Genomic DNA, 21061 nt, shown 5'->3' with positions numbered 1-21061 from the left:
ACTAGGTTGAGGTGGGTAACATGGGCTGGGCCAGATAATTTGGCCACTTGACAGAGATGGAAATTTGATGATGTGGTTAGGCTAGAGGTCGGGATTGGGATGAGAATGGGGTTGGAATTGGATGGAAGTGGGTATTGGTGTGGAAATGCAATTCAAGATGGTGGTGGGATGTGGGAATGGGGGAGGTGGACCAGACTCTACCTAGACTAACACTGGCTCCATCCTACCCAGTGTCATTGGTGAGATCAGCAGCCCTGAGTGTCACTAAAACTGGGAGGACAGACTCCTACCTTTATCCCCTCCCTCAGTGTGGAATGTGTTGGGGTGGAGAAGATGGCGGACAGGCTTACCATTGCCCTTAGTGAAGTTGAAAAAGACAGGGTAGTCGCCACGACCACTAAAGTCCTCCCCTTGGTCCACAAGGGCCTCCTTCACAGCTTGGTACCCGCTGAGGACCACCACGCGCCTGGGCCCCAGGTGCACCGTGTACACACAGCCATACTCCTTGCTCAGCTGGGGGTAAGAAGACAGATGTCACAGGGGCATCTGGGGCCCTGAGACCTCCTCCCCCCTCCTCCAAGCCTAGGTCCCTGCACCTTGGTGAGAGAGGTCAGCATGTCTTGGGAGCGAAGCTGCAGCAGGTTTCCCAGGAATGGGAGGGGCCTGGGGCCCGGAGGCAACCGGCCCTTGCCCCTTGAACTGAGGGTCAGGAACAGACTGGTGAGAGCCAGGAGTCCAAGCAAGATGGCTATGCTCAGACTGTCCATGGTGAAAGCAGCCGCAGGTATCTGGGGGGCAGAGTGGGAAAGGGCAGGACTGGGAAGGGAGCGGGATCCAATCACTCTGCATCTTCTGGGATTTGCCTTCCCCAGACCTTAGAAGTGAGGGCAGGTGAAGAAAAGAGAGGACACAGGGCTAGGGAAAGGCCAGGGAATGAGGGAAGAGAAAGGAGGAGGAGGGGAGGGAGAGAGAGAGGACACACATGGAGAGAGGCAGACAGCAGAGGCAGAGACAGTCAAAATACAGAGATCGACAGTAAGAGAGACAGCAACAGAACAGAGACAGAGAGAGAGAGACACGTGGAGATAATGAGGGATACGGAAAAACCAAGTGAGCTATCTAAGTATCTATAAATGTCCGCCTATCACCTATCTATCTGTCTGTCTGTCAGTCATCATAGACCAAATCTCACACAGGGACAGTGATCAGAGATAGAGACACACAGGGCCAGAGACAGACAAATGAAGACAGAGAACTAGAGAAAGGCAGAAGAGAGAGTTGGAGAGACAGAGAGACACATGCTTCCTGAGAGACATACAGATGGACGCTGAAAGAGAAAGGGCAGGAAATAAAGAGCTAAACAGAGACTGAGGGAAAGAGAGAGTGACAGACACAAAGGAGAGATGCACAGAGACAGACACACAGGCACACACGTGGAAATTACACAGAGATGTGCAGAGACAGGGACCAAGACAGACACAGAGAGAGAGAGGGGAGCAGAAGCAGAAGCAGAGGGAAAATAATCAGGGGTTCTGAACCCAGGGGCTCAGTGCAGAGAGAGGTGCCCCCTGCTGGGTAAACGCTGGTACTAGCCGGTGCCCAGCCCCGCTCTGGGCTCTAAAACCTGGGCGAATGAACGAACACAGAGCCAGAGAAAACCCCAGAAAGACAAGCCCAGGAACCTCGAGGACCGTCGGAGGAGAAGACAAGGGAGATCCCAGGCAGTCTATCGACTGAAGAGAGATGAAGCTGGTGAGCCCTGTCTTGAAAGCCATCCTCCTCTGTGACCTGTACCTGGCCCTTTACCTGCTGAGCTTCCGGCAGCAGAAGTGTGATCTGCTCCAGGTCAGTGCCCTGCAGCTCTGCGGATGTCTGGGGGGTGGGAGCTGCCCTTAAATCATCTCTGCCCACACCCCTTGCCCCCCGTCTCGAGTTTTCCCAATGACTTTTAATCCCTTCCATTTGCTTGCTTTACTTGAGGGTGGTGGCTCAGGGCTCGCAGCCAGCTGGAGCAATGCCTCCAGTGGTTACCACCACTTGGGAGGCCCCCCCCCCCCCCGTGGCCTCTTTGAGGCTGACCCCAGTTCTCCTTACTGTGATTGATGGTGGCCATTTGCCCTGGAGTAGGACAAAATCTTTTCCATTCTTTTCTTTAAAGATTGTATTTATTTATTCACGGGGGTGGGGTGGTGTGGGAGCGCGGAGAAAGGGAGAGAGAGAGGGAGTCTCTGAGCAGGTCCCACCCCCAGCGTGACCTTGATGCTAGCCTCCATCTCATGACCCTGAGATCATGACCTGAGCCGAAATCAAGAGTTAGAGGCTTGCCTGACTGAGCCATCCAGGCACCCCAAATTTTTTCCTTTTTTTTTTTCCATTTGGGTCTGGTTTGGGGTCTGATCTGGGGTTTGGGGGCTTGGCAAAATGAGCCAGGGATTGGGGCAGGGTCTTTTCGGTGTTTGGGATACTCGCTCTATTTCTCTGGGTTCAAGTTCATTTCTGACCCTGACGGGTCGTGTGACCCCAGGCAAGGTCCTTTCTGTTCTGGGCTGGAGTTCTCCCATTCTCTGTCTCTTGTGGTCTGTCTCTGAAATTCTGTGTGTCTCACTTTGCTTCTGCCTCTGGATCTTTTGGTCTCTATGTCTCTGTCTCTCTTGGTCTCTCACCCTCTGCCTTTCTGGGTCTCTAACTTCTGTTCTGTCTCCAATTCTCACTGTGCTTTTTCTCTTTCTTTCTGGTTCCCTCTCCCTGTGAGTCTTTCTCAGACACTGTCTCTTCCTGGCTCTCTGGGACTCTCTCTCTTTCTTTGTCGCATGCCTCCATAAGTCATACTACAGTGGGCAGGACTGAAGGGGGCGGAGGTTGAGGGAGGATTTGGGGGAAGTGGAGAACGGACCTCAGATTAGATTTTTTTTTTTAAGATTTTATTTTACTTTAGAGAGAGAGAGCAGAGAGAATGTGAGTGGGGCAGGGAGGGGCAGAGGGAAAGGGAGAAAAAGAATCCCAAGCAGGCTCCACACTCACTGTGGAGCCTGATGTGGGGCTCGATCTCACGACCCTGAGATCATGATCTGAGCCAAAATCAAGAGTCCGATGCTTTTGTGACTGAGCCACCCAGATGCCCCAAAAGACTTTATTTTTAAGTAATCTCTATGCTCAATGTGGGACTTGAGCTCATAACCCCGAAGTCAAGAGTCTCATGCTTTCCTGATCAAACCAGCCAGCACCCCTGGACCTCAGATATGAATGACTCCCCTGCTGCCTTCTGCCTACACAGACTTACCTCTGCTTTGCTCACACCCACCAGCTGTATCTGCTCTGAGTTCCTGCCCCAGACACTGGCCAGGTCAGAAGGATAGGTTGAAAAAGTCTGGATATAGGCTAGGACGTCAGTCCTAGGAGTTAGGGTAGGGGAGCGAGCCCCTGAGGTCAAAAGGGTCTGGGAGGCTAGGTGGAAGCGTGGGTGCCCCCACAGGTCCGTGGGTATACATCGTGTCCATCTTTCCCATGGAGGTGAGGGAGGAAGTGCTTGAAGGTCCAGGGGAACTTGACACTCCAGGTCCCAGGCACGTGGTAGGATGGAGGTGGGGCCCAAGCTCTTGTTTAAGTCCCAGAGAGACTGGTTAGGGTGGGACCTGGAAGAGGGGTGAAAGCTTGATTATGGGATTAGATAGCTCCAGTTTCCCTTGGCGTCTACTCCTACTTCTGGGGGAGGGGTAGGACTGAACCCATCTGAAGCCTGTAAGTTACTTTTCCCTGACCATAGAACTGGGTTGAGAGGGTCCTGAGGGGACTGCCTCACTGGGAAACTGGCATTCATGAGAAGCTGTTTTTTTGATTTTTAAAAAAATATTTTATTTATTTATTTGACAGACAGAGACCACAGGTAGGCAGAGAGGCAGGCAGAGAGAGAGCCCAATGTGGGGCTCCATTCCAGGACCCTGAGATCATGATCTGAGCCAAGGCAGAGGCTTTAACCCCCTAAGCCACCCAGGCGTCGCATGAGAAGTGGTTTTAAGGGGCTTTGAGTTTTTCTTGTAGTCCGACTTGCTCTCTTGCTAGAGAGAAAATATGGGGTAGAGAGGGCTGTGTTGTAGGGTTTCTCAACTTTGGTACTATTGACGTTTGGGCTGGGTAATTCTTTGTGTGTGTGTGGGGGGCTATCCTGTGCATGGTAGGATGTTTAGTCATATGTCTGGTCTCTACCCCTCTTTCTGATGCCTAAACTGAAATTAGAGGTTGACCTAGATGCAAGCTAGATGGTTCTTAGAGGATCCAGGAGTGGCCTCGCTTTTTGCCTATAAGCCATTCTACCATGAAGGGGTCTCAGGGCAAGGTTACAAAGGAGTGGTCCATAATTACAACATCAAAGAGCTGTGGTTTAGGATAATTAATGAGGGAAATGATGTTAAAGAGTTTCAGAAGCCCCTTTTATTATCTGACTAAAAGCTCTCCTGTGGTGGAAAGATACCAAGGAAGATTAAAAATGGCAGGTTAGCTGAAGAGTCTTTTAAAAAATTACAGATTTTGAAATACGTTCTGAAGTTCAGAGAAGTTGCTTACCCTTCACCTAGTTTCTCACATGAGAACATCTTGCAAAATCATGGGACAATGAGCCCAACTAAGAAATCAGCATTGGTACAACACTATGGGCTGGAGACTTCATTTAGGTATATCCGTTCTTCCATGAATGTCCTTTTTCTATTCCAAGATGCCATCTAGAATCTCAGTTGTGTTTAGTATTTGTGTCTTCTGAGGCTCCTTCAAATTATGATTATTTATAAATTCCCCACTGTGTATTCTTAGAATGGATATATTTTTAAAAGATTTTATTTATTTATTTACACAGAGATCACAAGTAGGCAGAGGCAGGCAGAAAGGGGATGGGGAAGCAGGCTCCCACAGTGCAGAGAGCCCGATATGGGGCTTGGCTCAATCCCAGGACCCTGAGATTATGACCCAAGCCGAAGGCAGAGGCTTTAACCCACTGAGCCACCCAGGCGTCCCTAGAATGGATATTTTAATTTTTAAAAGATTTTATTTATTTATTTGACAGGCAGAGATCACAAGCAGGCAGAGAGGCAGGCAGAGAGAGAGGGGGAAGCAGGCTCCCTGCGAGCAGAAAGCCCAATGCAGGGCTCCATCCCAGGACCCTGAGATCATGACCTGAGCCAAAGGCAGAGGCTTAACCCACTGAGCCACCCAGGCACCCCGAGAATGGATTAAAAAAAATCTATTTATTTAAGTAATCTCTATACCCCATGTGGGTCTCTTGTACTTATGACCCAGAGATCAAGAGTCACAGGCTACAACTCCCCTCCCCTGACTGAGCCAGACAGAAAAGTTTTAGAATGCAGATTAAAAAAATTTTTATTCTGGGGTGCCTGGGTGGCTCCTTCCGTTAATCGTCCAACTCTTGATCTCAGCCCAGGTCTTGATCTCAAGGTTGTGGGTTCAAGCCCCTGTTGAAATTTTTGTTTTGCATGGTTTTAGAAGAGAAATTTGAGTCAACCAAGTGTTTATCTTATAACCAAATCCTCCCAACTTCCTTTGAAAATCCAGAACTGTGTCCTTTGGGGGTCCTCCAACCCCACTCCGTAACACACAGCCTTCAGTATGGATGACATATTGGATGGTATTCATGTCAATTCCTCAACTTTTCATGAACCCTGAAACTTTAAAAATGTGCCAGTCAATTAATTTGCTGAACGTGCCACCTGTTCTTTCAGGAAGAGCTGGGGGAGATGTTGGGCAGCCTCAAATCTACAAAGTCATGAACTGGAGGAAAAGGAGACTGAAGGGCAGACAGAGGAGGGGTTAAAAACAGGACTAAAAGTTTCAGTAGGAAAAGTTTTTGCAACTGCTTGGCATGGGCGCTGATCAGCAGCCTTTGATAGTAAGTACAACTGTGCCAGAACCTAGTGGGTGATTGCTAAGTGTTAGAGCTGCTGATTTAAAAAAAAAAAAAGATTTTATTTATTTATTTGACAGACAAGTAGGAAGACAGGCAGGCAGAAAGAGAGAGAGAGAGAGAGGAGGAAGCAGGCTTCCTGCTGAGCAGAGAGCCCGATGGGGGGCTTGATCCCAGGATCCCGGGATCATGACCTGAGCTGAAGGCAGAGGTTTTAATCCACTGAGTCACCTAGGTGTCCCAGAGCTTCTGATTTTTAAAAACAGGTTTTATTTATTTATTTATTTTAGAGAGAGAGAGAGAGAGAGAGAGAGAGAGAACAAGCGGGGGAACGGCAGAGGGAGAGGGAGAAGCAGATTCCCTGCTGAGCAGGGAGCCCAATGTGGGGCTTGATCCCAGGATCCTGGGATCATGACCGGAATTGAAGGCAGACACTTAACAGACTGAGCCACCCAGGCATCCCTAGAGCTGCTGATTGGTTAAACGAATGAAATGCTTTCTAAGTATCTTTAGCTTGGAGGTTAAGGAATAGAGAGAGTTTGGGGAGAGATGTCCTGGCACAGGCTTCATCATCCTATGGTGGAAAGGAACTCCTTACAGGCCCCAAGCTCCTCTGGATGGTCAATGAGACTTTTTTCCAGAACCTCTTACCTGGACAGTGTTGGAAATCCGGTGGGCTGCTCTGCACAGAAGCCATACTGCATGCCATTTTGGGGGGAGTGAGGATGGGGGACACCAAAGGACACAGCTCTGGATTTTCACAGGAATCAGAAGGTGGGAGGATATGGTTATGAGATAAGACTTGTCTAATATCAGGTGAAACAAGATTTTTAAAAACTTACATTCTAAGAATATACAATGGTGAAAAGACAGTCTCTTTCCATAAGTGGTGTTGGGAATACTGGACAGCTACATGCAAAAGAATGAAACTGGGCCACTTTCCAAAACCATACACAAAAATAAACTCAAAATGGATAGGACCCCAACTTGAGACTCCTCATAAAACTCCTAGAAGGAAACATAGGCAGTAATCTCTTTGATATCTGCTTTAGCAATATTTTTCTAGGTATATCTCCTAAGACAAAGACAACAAAAGCTAAAATAAACTATTGAGATTATACCAAAATAAAAAGCTTTTGCACAGTGAAGAAAACCAACAAAACAACAAAGAAAATCAACAAAGCAAAAAGGCAACCTACTGTATAGAAAAAGATATTTGCAAATTATATATCTGATAAGGGGTTAATATCCAAAGCATATAAAGTACTTTTACAACTGAACACCAAAAAAGCCAATAATCTGATAAAAAATGGACAGAGGACCAGAACAGACATATCTCCAAGGGAGACATCCAGGTGGCCAACAGACCCATGAAAAGAAGATGGCTCAACATCACTTATCATCAGGGAAATGCAAATCAAAACCACAACGAGGAGGGCCAGACTGGCTCGTTTGGAAGAACATGTGACTCTTCCTCTCAAGGTCTTGAGTTCGAGCCCCATGTTGGGTGTAGAGATTACTTAAATAAATAAAACACGAAACAAAACAAAAGCAAAAACAGACCCATAAACACAGGGAAGGGATTGTTCCCAGAGCAGGGAGGGGGAAGGGTTAATGGGTGAAGGGGAGTTGGAGGTACAGCCTTCCAGGTATAAGTCATGAGGATGAAAGGTACAGCAGGGGCAGTAGAGTCACAATAGCATAAAAACATGCTGTGTTCACCACTCTGTGGTACCCCTGAACTAATGTCACATTGTGTGCCAACTATATTTCCATTAAAAACAATAATCTGAAAAAAACCAAAACCCAATAATCTGCATGCTGGGTTTAGCTCCACAGACTGTCATCTCCCTTCTTCAAACTCATCTGCATGGCTCACTCCTTCGTTCAGATCGCTCATCAAATTCTCCTCCTCACAGAAGCCTTTCTGATCACCTTATGGAAAACAGGCACCTCCATCCCTCTGCGGCCATGAATTGCTATATCTTCTTGAGGTGCCCACTGCTCCCTGATGTCAGGATATATGTGTGTTTACTTGTATACAGCCTCTGCCCTCTTGGAAAGTAACAAGAGGGCAGGACCTGAGCTGTCAGCTTGCTGCTGGGTCCATGGAGCTTGGCTCATTGTAGGTGCTCAAGGAATGTTTAGTGAACCAACAGACGTTATAGAGGCATGGACTCTGGAATCAGACAGACCTGGGCATGAATCCCGGCTCTGCCTTGTCCCTTTTGTGTATCCTGGGTCCGTGAGCCCCAGTGACCTCCTCTAACAAGTGAGGGTATGGGTCTCTCTGCACCATTGGGGTGTTGAGAGAGCTCTGTGAACTCAAGCTTGTCACATACTTGGCAGAGCCCCTGACGGTATAAAAACCTGGTATCTGAGAACTGTTCTTAATGTCCCTCCTGGACCTCCCAAAGCCCAGGTAAAGGTGCACAGGTATCTTCTTCCCAGGTGGGGCGCTGATGGAAGGAAGTGGGGGGAGAATCCCAAACAAGAGGTTGGGGTGGTTTGCAGCAGTGTCAGCTTACATCTGGGTTGTGCCCCGGTCCTGACCCTTCCCTGAGTTTGTGGCAGGGCAGGGCAGGGGCAACAATGGAGCAAAATGCAACCTCCTGTTCTACCAAGGGTCAATCCAGCTCTGAGAGCCCACTGCCATCCCAGGAGAGGTTAAGAAGGGGTTTGCATCTTTGCATTCTAGAACCTGAGAATCCCAAGCCCTCTCTATTAACATGAGTATCTGGATTCCTGCAGAAAAAGAGGAAATTGCTCCTACTTCCCCCAAATCCTTCATTTGACTATTTCCTATCCATCTGCATGGTGGAATGCTTGGTGGTACCCTCTCCCCCTCCTCTGTTCCTGGGCACAAGGAGTTCCCTGCAGAAAAGAACCGTCACATCCATCCAGAGCCTTCTGCATTCCAACCCTGGGGACTCACAGACACTGCCCTTCATTATCCCTTCAGCATCCCTCTGGCAAGCAAAGGGTAAAAGGCAGTGGGAACGTGGCTTCCTTATTCAGTCCTGGACCTGGAGAATTGACCTGGGGTTTGAAGCAGAGATGGGGGAGCTGAGGAAGTAAAGACAGACTTAGGGAACTGCGGATTTGAGTGGAGCAGAAGGGGGTGAACCCTCTGTCCTCCCGAAAGCACATCAATGCAGACGAGAACACAGCACTAACCAGTTCCCCTAGAAAGAGCAATTAGGGGAGAAAAAGCCAAGGAGAAGCATGTGGAAGAAGGTTACGGGCAGAATCAAACCACCACAGATATTTCAGGGGATAGCTAACACGGGGGAAACACTTGAAGGACTTCGAGGAGGGGCCTGGCTTTATAAGGAGAAGACACCGAGAAGCTGCAAGCCCCAGAATTCTGGAGACGAGCTGGCTGGGAACAAGGGGCAAGAGTCAGAGAGGCACAGCTGGAAGGCACCGGGAGGGGAGTTCTCACATGGCATGGGGTGCGGGGGGCAGGTGAACACGTACACCCAGGGGTGGAAATCTCAGAGGAGAGAGTCACAGAGAGTCAGAGCAGGTCGGGAGGACTGTCCTATTGTCTGCTGGGCTGTTGGTGGCTGTCAACCAGCTGGGATGGGGCACCTGCTCTCAGCCCCCAGCCCCCCCCAGCCCAAATCTCTTGCTGGTGCCTGGGGGTGGTCGGTATTTGAGTGTAGGGGACGGTACATATTAAAGGGCATTGAATGCCAGGCTGAGGAGCTTGGGCTTTGTTTCCTAAGTCCTGGAACACGGTTGCTGAGTGATGAGTCCCACTGCACACAGTGGTTCACTCGGTTTACTAAAGAGGAGCTTAAGGATCTCCTAGGTGAGGGCTGAGGCAGAGGCCCTCAGACTGTCCGTGATCAGAGGAGGAAGGAGATGAGCTTACCAGGTAAGAACTGAGTGGTACCACTGGGACTCACTCCTCCTGAACTGGTCTCCATGATAGATTACAGTGTCACTTTCCACCTGTATTACTGTACATCCTGCCTCTAATCTGTCCTCGCCTTCTCTGTGGAGCCAGAGCGAGCTTTCTCAGTATCACCAGGTCTTTAGTTCATTCATTAACTGAATCAACAAATATTAATTGAACACCAACAAGCTTAGGCACTGAAGATAGAGCAAAGAATAAAGCAGATGAACACGCCCTACTCTCACGGAGTTAGCATTTTGGTTGGGTTACCTCCCGCGCACTACTGTCTTTCTCTAGGGTCGATGGCTAGAGCTGGGGTTGTTGGCTTGGACTTGGCACTGCGAAATTGAACTAGCTATACTCTCACCGACAGTATATAAAGAAAGATCCCTGTGTTGTCATTCAATCCTCGATCCCGTGAGTTACAACATTTTGCTAATCCAATGAGTATGAAATTCTATCTCGCTTTCATTTACTTTTCTCTAATTAGCTGGATGCTGAGTTGAGCGTGTGTTGGCCATTCAGTTTCCTGCACTGAGGACAGTCTCTGATTTTTTTTTTTTTAATTGGTTTATAAGAGTTTGTTTAGTCTGATCCCTAATTCTTGGTTGCAAGGCCCCAGCCCCTTTGGAGGTCTCAGCCCCTGGCTGTGTTAGGCCCTCCTGGGATGATCTTACTTTATGATTAACCTCAAGATCAATGGATTTGGTACTCTAATTACATCTGGAAAATCCCTTTTGTCATATAATGTAACATAGTCATGGGAGTGACATTCTATCCTATTCACACGTCCCACCCACACTCAAGGGAAGGAGATTATATGAAGGTGTTGGTCCAGAATTTTTAGAATTCTGCTTACCATACTTATTCCAAGAAGTTAAACCATTTTTTTCTTCTTAAAGGGGTAGCGTTTGATTTCACAGATTCTCTCTACAGTTCTTGTTGTTTCAATGCTTCATTCATTGCTATTATTATGTTTATTATTTCTTTCCCTTTCCCTTTTAGAACACATTGTTCTGGGGGCGTCTGGGTGGCTCAGTGGGTTTAGCCTCTGCCTTCGGCTCAGGTCTTGATCTCAGGGTCCTGGGATGGAGCCCTGCTCAGCGGGCTCCTCCTCTCTCTCTGCCTGCCTTTCTGCCTACTTGTGAACTCTGCAAAGTCATGAACTGGAGAGAAAGGAAACTGAAGGGCATAAAGAGGAGGGGTAAAAAACAGGACCAAAAGTTTCAGTAGGAAAAGTTTTTGCCAAGTTTTGCTTGGCATGGGCACTGATGAGCAGCCTTTGATAGTAAGTACAACTGTGCCAGAACCTAGTGGGTGATTGTCAGTATTAGAGCTGTTGATTTTTTAAAAAATATTTTATTTATTTATTTGACAGACAAGTAGGCAGAGAGAGAAGGGTGGGAAGCAGGATCCCTTCTGAGCAGAGAGCCCGATTCAGGGCTCGATCCCAGGACCCTGGGATCATGACCTGAGCTGAGGCAGAGGCTTTAACCCACTGAGCCACCCAGGCACCCCTGATCTTCTCTTTATTGTTGATGATTTCTTTCTCTCTCTCATTCTCTTTCTTTCTGCATTGTGAATGGCTGTATTGTCTATGATATTATTTCCTCAACATTTATCAACATTTATGTCTTGGCCTGGTTTGTGGCTAATATTTATAAAACCTCATGTGGGATTGAAAGGAATGAGGATTCACAAATGAAGAGGAGTTTAGGGATCCTCAGTTGTTAATTCGATCAACATAATCATCTTTTTCAAATATTCTATATCTTTATTAATTTTTAATCTGTTTGACTTATCAAACTTACTGCTGGGGTAAGTTAAAATCTTGTAATTTAGAGCTATATTGTCACGTGTCAGGATTTGTGTATTTTCTTGGTGACTTGTTCCCTTTATCACAATGTTCCTGTTTTTCCTAATAATTTTGTTAAAATAAAAAACAAACAGAGACCAGCCTTGAAAACACCCTGACCAGACAAAACCAATGCAGTTATTAAAAACTAAGCATCATGTAGCTTATTTTGGAAGAGTAACTTGACCTGGGTCATTTCTTGCTTATGCTTCTAGAAATGATGTGCAAAACTTGACCTGTTTCCTGAGGTTGATATAAGGTAAGAAAATCTTTATGGGCATCTGGGTGGTTCGGTCAGTTGAGCATCTGACTTCAGCTCAGTATCCTGGGATCGAGCCCTACATCGGGCTCCCTGCTCGGGGAGTCAGGGTGGGAGATGTGGTTTCTGCTTTTCTCTCCCCCTCTGTCCCTCCCCCAACTTGTGCTCTTTCTCACTCAAATAAATAAATAAAATATTTTTTAAAAAAGATTTTATTTACTAATTTGACAGTGATCACAAGTAGGCACAGAGGCAGGCAGAGATAGAAGAAGGGAAGCAGGCTCCCCACTGAACAGAGAGCCCAACTTGGGGCTTGATCCGGGCCCTGAGATCATGACCTGAGCCGAAGGCAGAGGCTTAACCCACTGAGCCCCCCAGGTGCCCCTAAATAAGTAAAATCTTAAAAAAAGAGAAAATTTTCAGTCATCTAAGAAATCTCCAATATTATAACCAATCACCATGAAGAATAAACAGTCACTGCTTTCTTACTATATAAGCTGGTTTATAGAAGCAATAACACCCCTGAGCCTCATTCTATGTTCTGGCTTGGATGCTCTTGGTTTGCAAACTCTTTATGGTGTGTGCACAATAAATTTCTACTAACTGCTACTTAAACAATTCATTGGTTTTACTTCTTTTATCTCTGCACTTCTGACATTTCCTTTTGCCATAATGTCAACTTTAGACTGTGGAAGCATAGCCTCGTTTCTTTCTTTCAGGGGATGTTAAGCTGGTCTGTCTTTTCCCATTCTTTTTTTTTTTTTTTTTAAAGATTTTTATTTATTTATTTGACAGAGAGAAATCACAAGTAGACGGAGAGGCAGGCAGAGAGAGAGGAAGGGAAGCAGGCTCCCTGCTGAGCAGAGAGCCTGATGTGGGACTCGATCCCAGGACCCTGAGATCATGACCTGAGCCGAAGGCAGCAGCTTAACCCACTGAGCCACCCAGGCGCCCCTTATTTTTTTATTTTTTAAAAGACACTAGCTTTTATTTATTTTAAAGATTTTATTTATTTATTTATTTAGAATGTAAGCAGGGGGAGGGGCAGAAGGAGAGAGATACTCTCAAGTTTACTCCCTGCTGAGCACGGAGCCTGCCCTGGGGTTCAACCTCAGGATCCTGAGATCACGACCTGATCTCAAATCAAGTGTCAGATGCTTAACCAACTGAGCCTCCCAGGCACCACTTTTACTCTTTCTATAAAGAGGTTCGTGCAGAATGTATCTTATACCTGATTTCTTTGGCTCAGTATTATCCCAGGACAGTGTGGTGAATGAGAGTGTGGGCTCTAGAGCCAGGCTGCCTTGGGGGAGTTATTGAATTTTTCTGTGCCTCTGTTTACTCATCTGTACAATGAAAATAGCAGCAGCTAACTTGGGGTTGTTGTAAGGATTCAATCAACTGAAAATTTAAAAGAAGTTAGAACAGTGCTTACCATGTAGGGAACACTGAGCACATGCTTAAGGATTACTGGAGCCATTGACGGTTTCCAAGCTCTTGGCCATCTGGTTACGCTTTGGTTTTTATGGAAGACTTTCAAAGGAGGGAACGATGGCCATCATCATACCAAGATTACACAGGGACTTATGGCAAAGCCTAGGAAAGAGCCCTACAATTTCCACCTTCCCTGACTCTTCCCTCCCCTAAACCCCAGAGATGCCTGGGATTTCAGTGGAGAGCTAAGCTGGGTTTAGCTGCTATGTGGGGAGTGGCCCTTCCAAAGTGTGCAGCAGGGATGGGCTGGGTTCAGACAAGAAAGGTCTGGAAAGTTGGTGGATGGAGGTCATTGCTCTGGTACTATTTGTAGTCACACCCATGTTCTCTGTTAGCTTTGGGATTTAGGGGATTAAACTTCATTCCTTCTTCTCTGTTGTCTCTCCCTATGTGTGGCAGTCAGCCAGCCTCAAACCCTTCTGCAAGAGCTCTGCATTAGCAAACCAAGCTGGTTCCAAGCATCCCCTTCCTCACAAGCGGTGAGTAGGAAGGATTTCTGATGACTGTTGGAAAGAAATCTCGTTTTTTTTTTTTTTTTTTTTTTTAAAGATTTTATTTATTTATTTGACAGTCAGAGATCACAAGTAGGCAGAGAGGCAGGCAGAGAGAGAGGAGGAAGCAGGCTCCCCGCTGAGCAGAGAGCCCGATGCGGGGCTTGATCCCAGGACCCTGAGATCATGACCTGAGCCGAAGGCAGAGGCTTTAAACCACTGAGCCACCCAGGCACCCAAGAAATCTCGTTTTCTTAAAAGAGACTTGCTACCAAGGAGAAGCTATGGGTGTCCTCTGTAAAGATGAATGAAGAAGAATCTTGGAATCTAGAATTTTGGGTGTCTCTGATGCTAAGATTTGGGGAGTCCGATTCTCAGGTGCTTATTCTAGTACTAAAATTTGTTTCTAAGTGTCAAAGGAAGTCTCATCTTGAAGAATTACAAAATGATGACAGTTCATGAGTGGAAGTGCATTGATGTCCGCCACCTATTTTGAAATGTATCAAAAGCCAGATGAATCGGAGGAAAGATCAGAGAATGTACAGACGGATAGGTGGAGTAATAAAGCAAGTGGAATAATGCTGACTATAGCATCTAGGTAGTGGTTCACTGTATGATTCTTTCAACCTTTCTGTATATCTCCAAACTACCATAAGAAAATGTTAGGAGAATACGATGCCATTCACTTCTGTCTCTCAGTGGAGACAGCTGATTCCCTTGGAAGAGTTGAGATTTCTCTCTCTCTCTCTCTTTTTAAGATTTTGTTTATTTATCAGAGAGAGAGAGACAGAGAATGTACAGCAGGGGGCCGGCAGGCAGAGAGAGAAGGAGACTCCCTACTGAGCAAGGAGACAGATGTGGGACTCAATCCCGGGACCCTGGGAGGACCTGAGCTGAAGGTAAACACTTAACTGACTGAACTATCCAGGTGTCCCTCATCAACTGAGATTTTCAAGGGGTAGTTGAGTCGGCACTCAAGACTGCTGGAAGGATATAGCTGCTTGACAAAATCTTTCCCCCCAAAGATCCGGGATTCGGGCTTCTGTTACAAGTGGCAGAAATCTAACTCAAACTAGTTTAAACAAAAATGGGCATCTATTTTGGGGAGCTATGGGGCAAGCCAAGAAGAGGCAGATAGGCTGGATTCAGGCTTTATGTGATGTCTCGAAGGACTCTGATTTTCTTAATCTCTTTGCACTCCTTGGTCTCCCTGTCCATCTGTCTATCTATCAAATTACTTTTATTAAGTAGGCTCCACACCCAGCAGGGAGCCCAGTGTGGGGCTTGAACTCATCACCCAGGTACCCTTCCTCTCTCTGACTTTACTGTCTGACAGGCATTATCCCAGTGATGGGAGGAGAGCTACTGGAAGTCTGAGGCTTACTTTGTGGATTGCTCTATTTTTGAAATGACTTCTTCCCTCCCACTGGTTCTTTCCTTAGGAGATTATACATTCCTGTCCCCACTGGCACGCTTGGTCATGTAACTCGCTTTGGCCATGCCTCCTGTTGGCCCTCTTTTTTTTTTTTTTAATGTTTTATTTATTTATTTGACAGGCAGAGATCACACGTAGGCAGAGAGGCAGACAGAGGGAGAGGGGGAAGCAGGATCCCTGCTGAGCAGAGAGCCCAACTCGGGACTCGATTCCAGGATCTTGAGATCATGACCTGAGCTGAAGGCAGAGGCTTTAACCCACTGAGCCACCCAGGCACCCCTCTTTTGACCCTCTTTGCTCCTACAGGTCTTGTTGGGCTCCAGCAACCGCCCCCTCCCTTTGTACCTGCAAGGATGAAAGGTCAGCCTCGCTGAAGCTAGTTTACAGGTATTCTATCGCTGGGCTGGCTCTCCCTCAGTTTTGGAAATAGTCCTTTCATTAAACTCGAAATGATCCCATTTGTGTGTGACTCACCTTTCCTGCTGGGGTCCCAACACAGCTCTCCATTGCATGGTTGCTCCATAGTTTGTGTGGTCCGTCATCAGGCCACAGTTATTTCCAATCTTTCACTGTGACCCAAAGCGGCAACACATAAACTTGCCTATAGGTCATTTTGCACACATTTATCCTATTTGTAGGATAAATATTAGATGAGGAATTGCTGAGTCAGATAATGCATATTTATAATTTTGGATGATACTGTTAAATCATGCTGAATGGTTGAACCAATCCACGGCTCCATTAGCAGAGGATGAGAATGAGGGTTGCTTTTTAGACAAATTCCTAATCTGTAATGTTTGGATGCCTGTCTTGGAGGCTATTAAGGATTCTCCAGATAAGGATACCAAAATTCTAGTTAATAATAGGCAGGTATCTGGAATAATAAATTGAATAAAAAATTGAATAAAGGGTGTGTGTGAATGTATTTGTTTCCCATCTTGGAATCTCTGATCACAGTAGTTAAGAGAAATTATTTTTTTTAAAGATTTTATTTATTTGACAGAGATCACAAGCAGGCAGAGAGGAAGGCAGAGAGAGAGGGGGAAGCAGGCTACACGCTGAGTGGAGAGCCCAATTTGGGAATCGATCCCAGGACACTGAGATCATGAGCTGAGCCAAAGGCAGAGGCTTAACCCACTGAGCCACTCAGGTGCCCGAAGAGAAATTACTGAAAGTTCGTCTTAGAACGTTTTTATGTTTAAGGGACTATGATTCTGTGTACAGTGATTATAGTTTTTCAAGTCTCTGGTACTGAGATCGTGGTTCCCAGGTCTCATGGATCTTTGTGCTGTACCTCGAAGATTGTGTGAGTCACAGGTTTCCCAGCTTCTTCCCAAGAGACGGTGCACGTGGATGGTTATAGTCTGAAGAGGCATTGTTATTAGTGTGCTTGTTATGAAACAAGACACCATGCATCTGGGGTTTCCTCATTACCCGCCCATCCCTCCCCCATGGAAAGCATCTGAAAATGGAACCTAAGCTGTTCACACAAATCTGAAAATGTTTGGAACTGGATAACTAGGGTGTATTGTGAAACACATGGGCTCTGGAGGTTAGGTTACATCATACTTGACTTTTCTTTTGCCTGTGTGTAGAATGAGAAAGGGCAAGAAAGCATCAGAAAGATCTGATTCAAGTCTGGGTATGGTTACTTTTTAGCTGTGTCATTGTGGCTATGTCGTTCAATGCCTTCAGACTCCATTTCCTCACCAGCGAAATGAGAATAATAGTTATTAGGAATCAAGGGCTCTAAAGTCATCAATTTCCTGTCCCACCATCATATATTTTGCTATCCCAACTAGGTCTCCCCAGTATGGCACTCCTGCGATCTCAGAAACATCCCACCCAAATTTGGTAAAATTCAACCCTTCCTCCCTGCATGGAAACCTTGCCACAATTTCCTCCCAGCCCTCATATATATATTTCTTTCTACCATGACCAGATTTCATGGTGCTTTTTCTCTCAACGAGGACCTTAGCTGGTTTAGGTCATTTACGGGTGATGGGACCCAAAACTTTGTATCTGGATTATCTAAATCTTCAATAGCTTGATTGGTTTTTGCAGTTGTTATAATTTTCTGCTAACACTCCATCATCAGGTCTTCAGTCTCTGCTAGGGGTCACTAGCAAGTGAGCAATTGTTTCTCCAGGGAATAAATCTGCTTATTCCTCCTGGTGGATAATCTTTATGGATTATCTCTGGTCCAAGGAAGAACCCAGTCTAGAGAGACAGTACAGGGCAGTGATAAAGAGTCTTGGCTTTGCATCTAGATGGCTTTGGTTCAAATACACAATTCACTATTTACTTGTTCTGCAAGTTTAAGCAAATCATTTCACTTGCTGAAGTCTTATCTTTTCTCTTTATAGAATGAACGTGAACTCATGGTGTGCTGGAATGGGCCAGTACCAGCTCATGGGAGCCACTGTGCCTCTCTTCACAATTCCACTGGCTGGTGACTTGATATTGAGTTGATAGCTTGAAATCAGCTAGAAGTCAGAACATCCCGCCCCACCCCACCTGCGGAAAGCCCGCTGATACTGTCCCTTCCTTCCGAACTTGTTGTAAAGATGAACTGTGGGACACCATGCAAGAAAAATGGTTATCATGTCTGCTGACATGCTCAATAAACGTTAACCCTTATCTTTAGTATTATATGGGTAAGACAAAACAGTCACACAACAATTGGGGATTATTATTATCTGATTGCTATTTTTTAGCACATGTATAGATGATATTTGAGTCTCAGGTCAAAGGGCTCTGGAGGAAGGAACCTGGGATGCTGAGACATGTTTGACCCAACAGATAACTGGTGTTGAGCCTGAATCCCTGAGATAGTGCAATGTACAAGGGCAAGGAGCCTGAAGCCAGACTGCCCTGTGTGACTCAAGCCCTTTTTTGCTTCATGTTATTATTTTCTTAATGTTTTCAAGATTTTCTTTTTTTTAAGATTTTATTTATTTAAGGCAGAGAGAGAGAGTGCATGGGCAGGAATTAGGGGAAGAGGGGAAGAAGCAGGCTCCCCGCTGAGCAGAGAGGCCAATGCGAGACTCGATCTCAGGATCCTGGGATCATGACCTGAGCTGAAGGCAGATGCTCAAGCCGACTGAGACACCCAGATGCCTCCTGCTTCATGTTATTCATGTTATTGTACAATGAAGGTAATCACCACATCTCCGTTTTGACATCATAAGGATTAAACACACTGAAAAGGCAGCTCTTGATGGGAGGCACTCAGTATGTGTTAATTGCTCTTAACCATGTAGTCATGGGCAGTTTTCCAAGCCCTTAACCATCTGGTTTCCATTTTGACCTAAAAGCGAGACATCTGAGTGAGGAGGCAGAGGTTCATCCCCATTTCACAGAAGGGGAAACAGTGGCCAACTGTGGCAGTTAGGAGAGTATAGGGTGTGGTGACCAGTCCTGGGCTAGAAGCCAGCACTTCTTCCTCCCCCACCTTGAGGTAGCTCTGAACCTTCCAGCTAATGTCGTGAATTGAGATTTTCACTAAAAGGGGAGTCACCGTTCAACTTTCTGGAGCTGGGCACGGTGACAGTTAGGTCAAAGATGAGCAGGGGGCATAGCTGTCTCTGAGATGATTCAGCCCAGCACCTCTGCTGAAATCTGGTCACAACTGCTTTCTCTGTTAGCTCTGATATTATAGGATTAATTGTTCCTCCCTCTTCCCATCCATCCTCTCCTGCCTGCCAACTAATCAGCCAATCACATGTCCTTCTCTTGGAATAAGCCCCGGCGTTTACAGAATCAGGCTGAAGATAGCCACCTCCTTCATCATAAGAAGTGGTGGGAAGGATTTTTGACGGGCGTTGTGAAGAAATACCAACTTCTTCAGAGAGAGATCTGCCATTCTAGGGGAACTTCTGATGGTGTCTCTAGATATGAGTGATGCTAAGGTTTAAAGAGCTGGTGATTTGCAGGTTCTTACTCCATAGCTCTGGTTCTGTGTATCAAGTTGTGGCTCGTTAGGGAGGAAGAGAAGTTGTTTGTATCTAGGTGTCTTCGTGGTCATACCTGTTCATGTTAGAACAGATTTCAGTTGGAGTTGAATTATCCCTCATCTCCGGGAGAGGTGTAGGACAGGGATAAACAAAAACCTCCCCAGAAGCCCTGGGTCCGGACTCTTTGGCTGCAAGTGGTAGAGACTCCCTTCAGACCAACCTTAGCAAAAATGGTGATTTGTTAACTCACCCCGAGTCTGGATTCAGGTGCTCTGAGAGATGAGTTTTCTGGACGCTCCCATGACTGAATCTTTTGAATCTACTGATCTATGTGTGACTTCGTTCTCTTTTAGGGCTTCCCCAAGAACTTGTAGGATGGTCTTATACAGTCTTGGGCCTACCTTGTCTTTGTCAGATTATATTCCTTCCCTACTGGCCCTTACCCAATGGGCAAATTCTATTTCTCGCCCTTCTACTTCAGGTTTGCCCACTTAACTTGCTTTGGGGAGTAAATTGTGAGTGAAAATGAGTTGGTAAGCGTAAATGTTAAGGATCATCTCATTGCTTTGCTACTTTTCTTCCCTCACATGGTACTGGCCTGTCCGGGGTAGATGTTCCCTCTTCAGTTGGTCCAGCGAACAAAGAGGACATGAAGGAAATCTATAGCTAATTAGCACCAAGCATGACTTTGTGTGAGTGCTGTACCCTTGTTGAATTATCGGTGTTGTCTAACTTAGTCTAAGCTGACTAAATATGTTGTATTTATGGCTCTAGTTTTTAGAGAAGGGGCAACTCTTTTCCCAGAAGCTCAAGCAAAAGTTTCAGGAAGAAATCCGAGTGGTCAGGTGACCATCTCTTAGGAAATCTTGGTGGTGGCAGGGAGTGGAAGACTGTGATTAGTCACACCTGCACCATGATCCCACCCCCCTGTTCTCCAACCCTGACCACACAGGAACTTGAGCAAGTTTCCAGTGCAATTGGATAGGCATAGTTCTCAAAGGAAGGGATGTTGATAAGGGATAAAAATGTGTCTCTGCAGATCTCTTCTTCGGTGGAGAGCTGGTCTGTGGGTTAGGATGAGATAAATTTGCCCAGGGATCAAGGGATCTGCAAGGACATTCTAACCTTTCCCCTTTTGAAGCTCATTTTCTTTCTTTCTATCTTTTTAGAAAAGATTTTATTCATTTGTCAGAGAGAGAGAGAGCGCAAGTGCACACAAGCAGGGGGAGAAGCAGGCTCCCTGCTGAGCAAGACTGACACAGCGCTCCATCCCAGGACCCCCAGGATCATGACTTGAGCCAAAGACAGACGCTTAACCGACTGAGCCATCCACGTGTCCTGAAGCTCATTTTTCTTAGAACCCCTCTTATAGATCAGGATGTGTCTGGTTTAAGTCTGATGCCATAAAAAGACTCCAAGGACCCCAGCGGGACTCTTTAAGGGCAGGAGGACCTGTAGTAGGTCACCTTGCATCCATGTTGATGGAAAAAGAACTGGTCCAGGCAGAGTGCCAGACAGAAGCAGAAGAGCCTTCATCTTCACTCATCAGGACTTTGGAACCACCTCTGAACATGTGACACGAAGCAGAAGAGCCATAACCCTAGAAGCTCATTTTTGGGATTGTATATTTATGTTGCCTGTCAAGAGAGAAGGCCTAACAACGTAGTTAAGGGCATAGCTCTGAGATCAAGCTGTCTGGGCTCAAATCCCAGGTCTGCCTCTTGCTCTCTATTCTCTCTTGGGCAAATGACTCGGGTTA

General features: G+C 46.3%; 1 protein-coding gene and 1 long non-coding RNA gene across 6 annotated transcripts in view; one reads left to right on the top strand and one right to left on the bottom strand.

The window, feature by feature from the left end:
• Window positions 1–1900, bottom strand: part of LOC132005011 (cytochrome P450 2F5) — a 9800-nt gene extending 7900 nt beyond the window's left edge. Inside the window, exons 1-2 of one of the 2 annotated variants that reach the window (XM_059381705.1) lie at window positions 1807–1900; window positions 351–513 (exon numbers count right to left, since the gene is read on the bottom strand). Coding sequence is in view for 1 of the 2 variants with exons in the window: in XM_059381703.1 (XP_059237686.1) it covers window positions 351–513; window positions 597–767 (334 nt within the window). In the remaining variant the exon portion in view is untranslated. Of the gene's footprint in view, window positions 1–350; window positions 514–596; window positions 768–1806 lie in introns of those variants that run through there. The other variant, XM_059381703.1, reaches the window with a different exon arrangement.
• On the top strand, window positions 712–21061 carry LOC132005013 (uncharacterized). 4 transcript variants are annotated; one of them, XR_009400702.1, is made up of 6 exons: window positions 712–784; window positions 1647–1845; window positions 11883–11926; window positions 13820–13899; window positions 15653–15733; window positions 17713–18488. It is a non-coding gene; the product is annotated as an uncharacterized LOC132005013 (long non-coding RNA). The 4 variants fall into 4 exon arrangements; XR_009400705.1 differs by lacking the exons at window positions 15653–15733; window positions 17713–18488 and adding an exon at window positions 20472–21061; XR_009400703.1 differs by lacking the exon at window positions 13820–13899.

The sequence above is a fragment of the Mustela nigripes genome, chromosome 17, assembly GCF_022355385.1.
Source record: "Mustela nigripes isolate SB6536 chromosome 17, MUSNIG.SB6536, whole genome shotgun sequence".
NCBI lineage: Eukaryota > Metazoa > Chordata > Mammalia > Carnivora > Mustelidae > Mustela > Mustela nigripes.
This window is presented reverse-complemented; position numbering and strand designations above follow the sequence as displayed.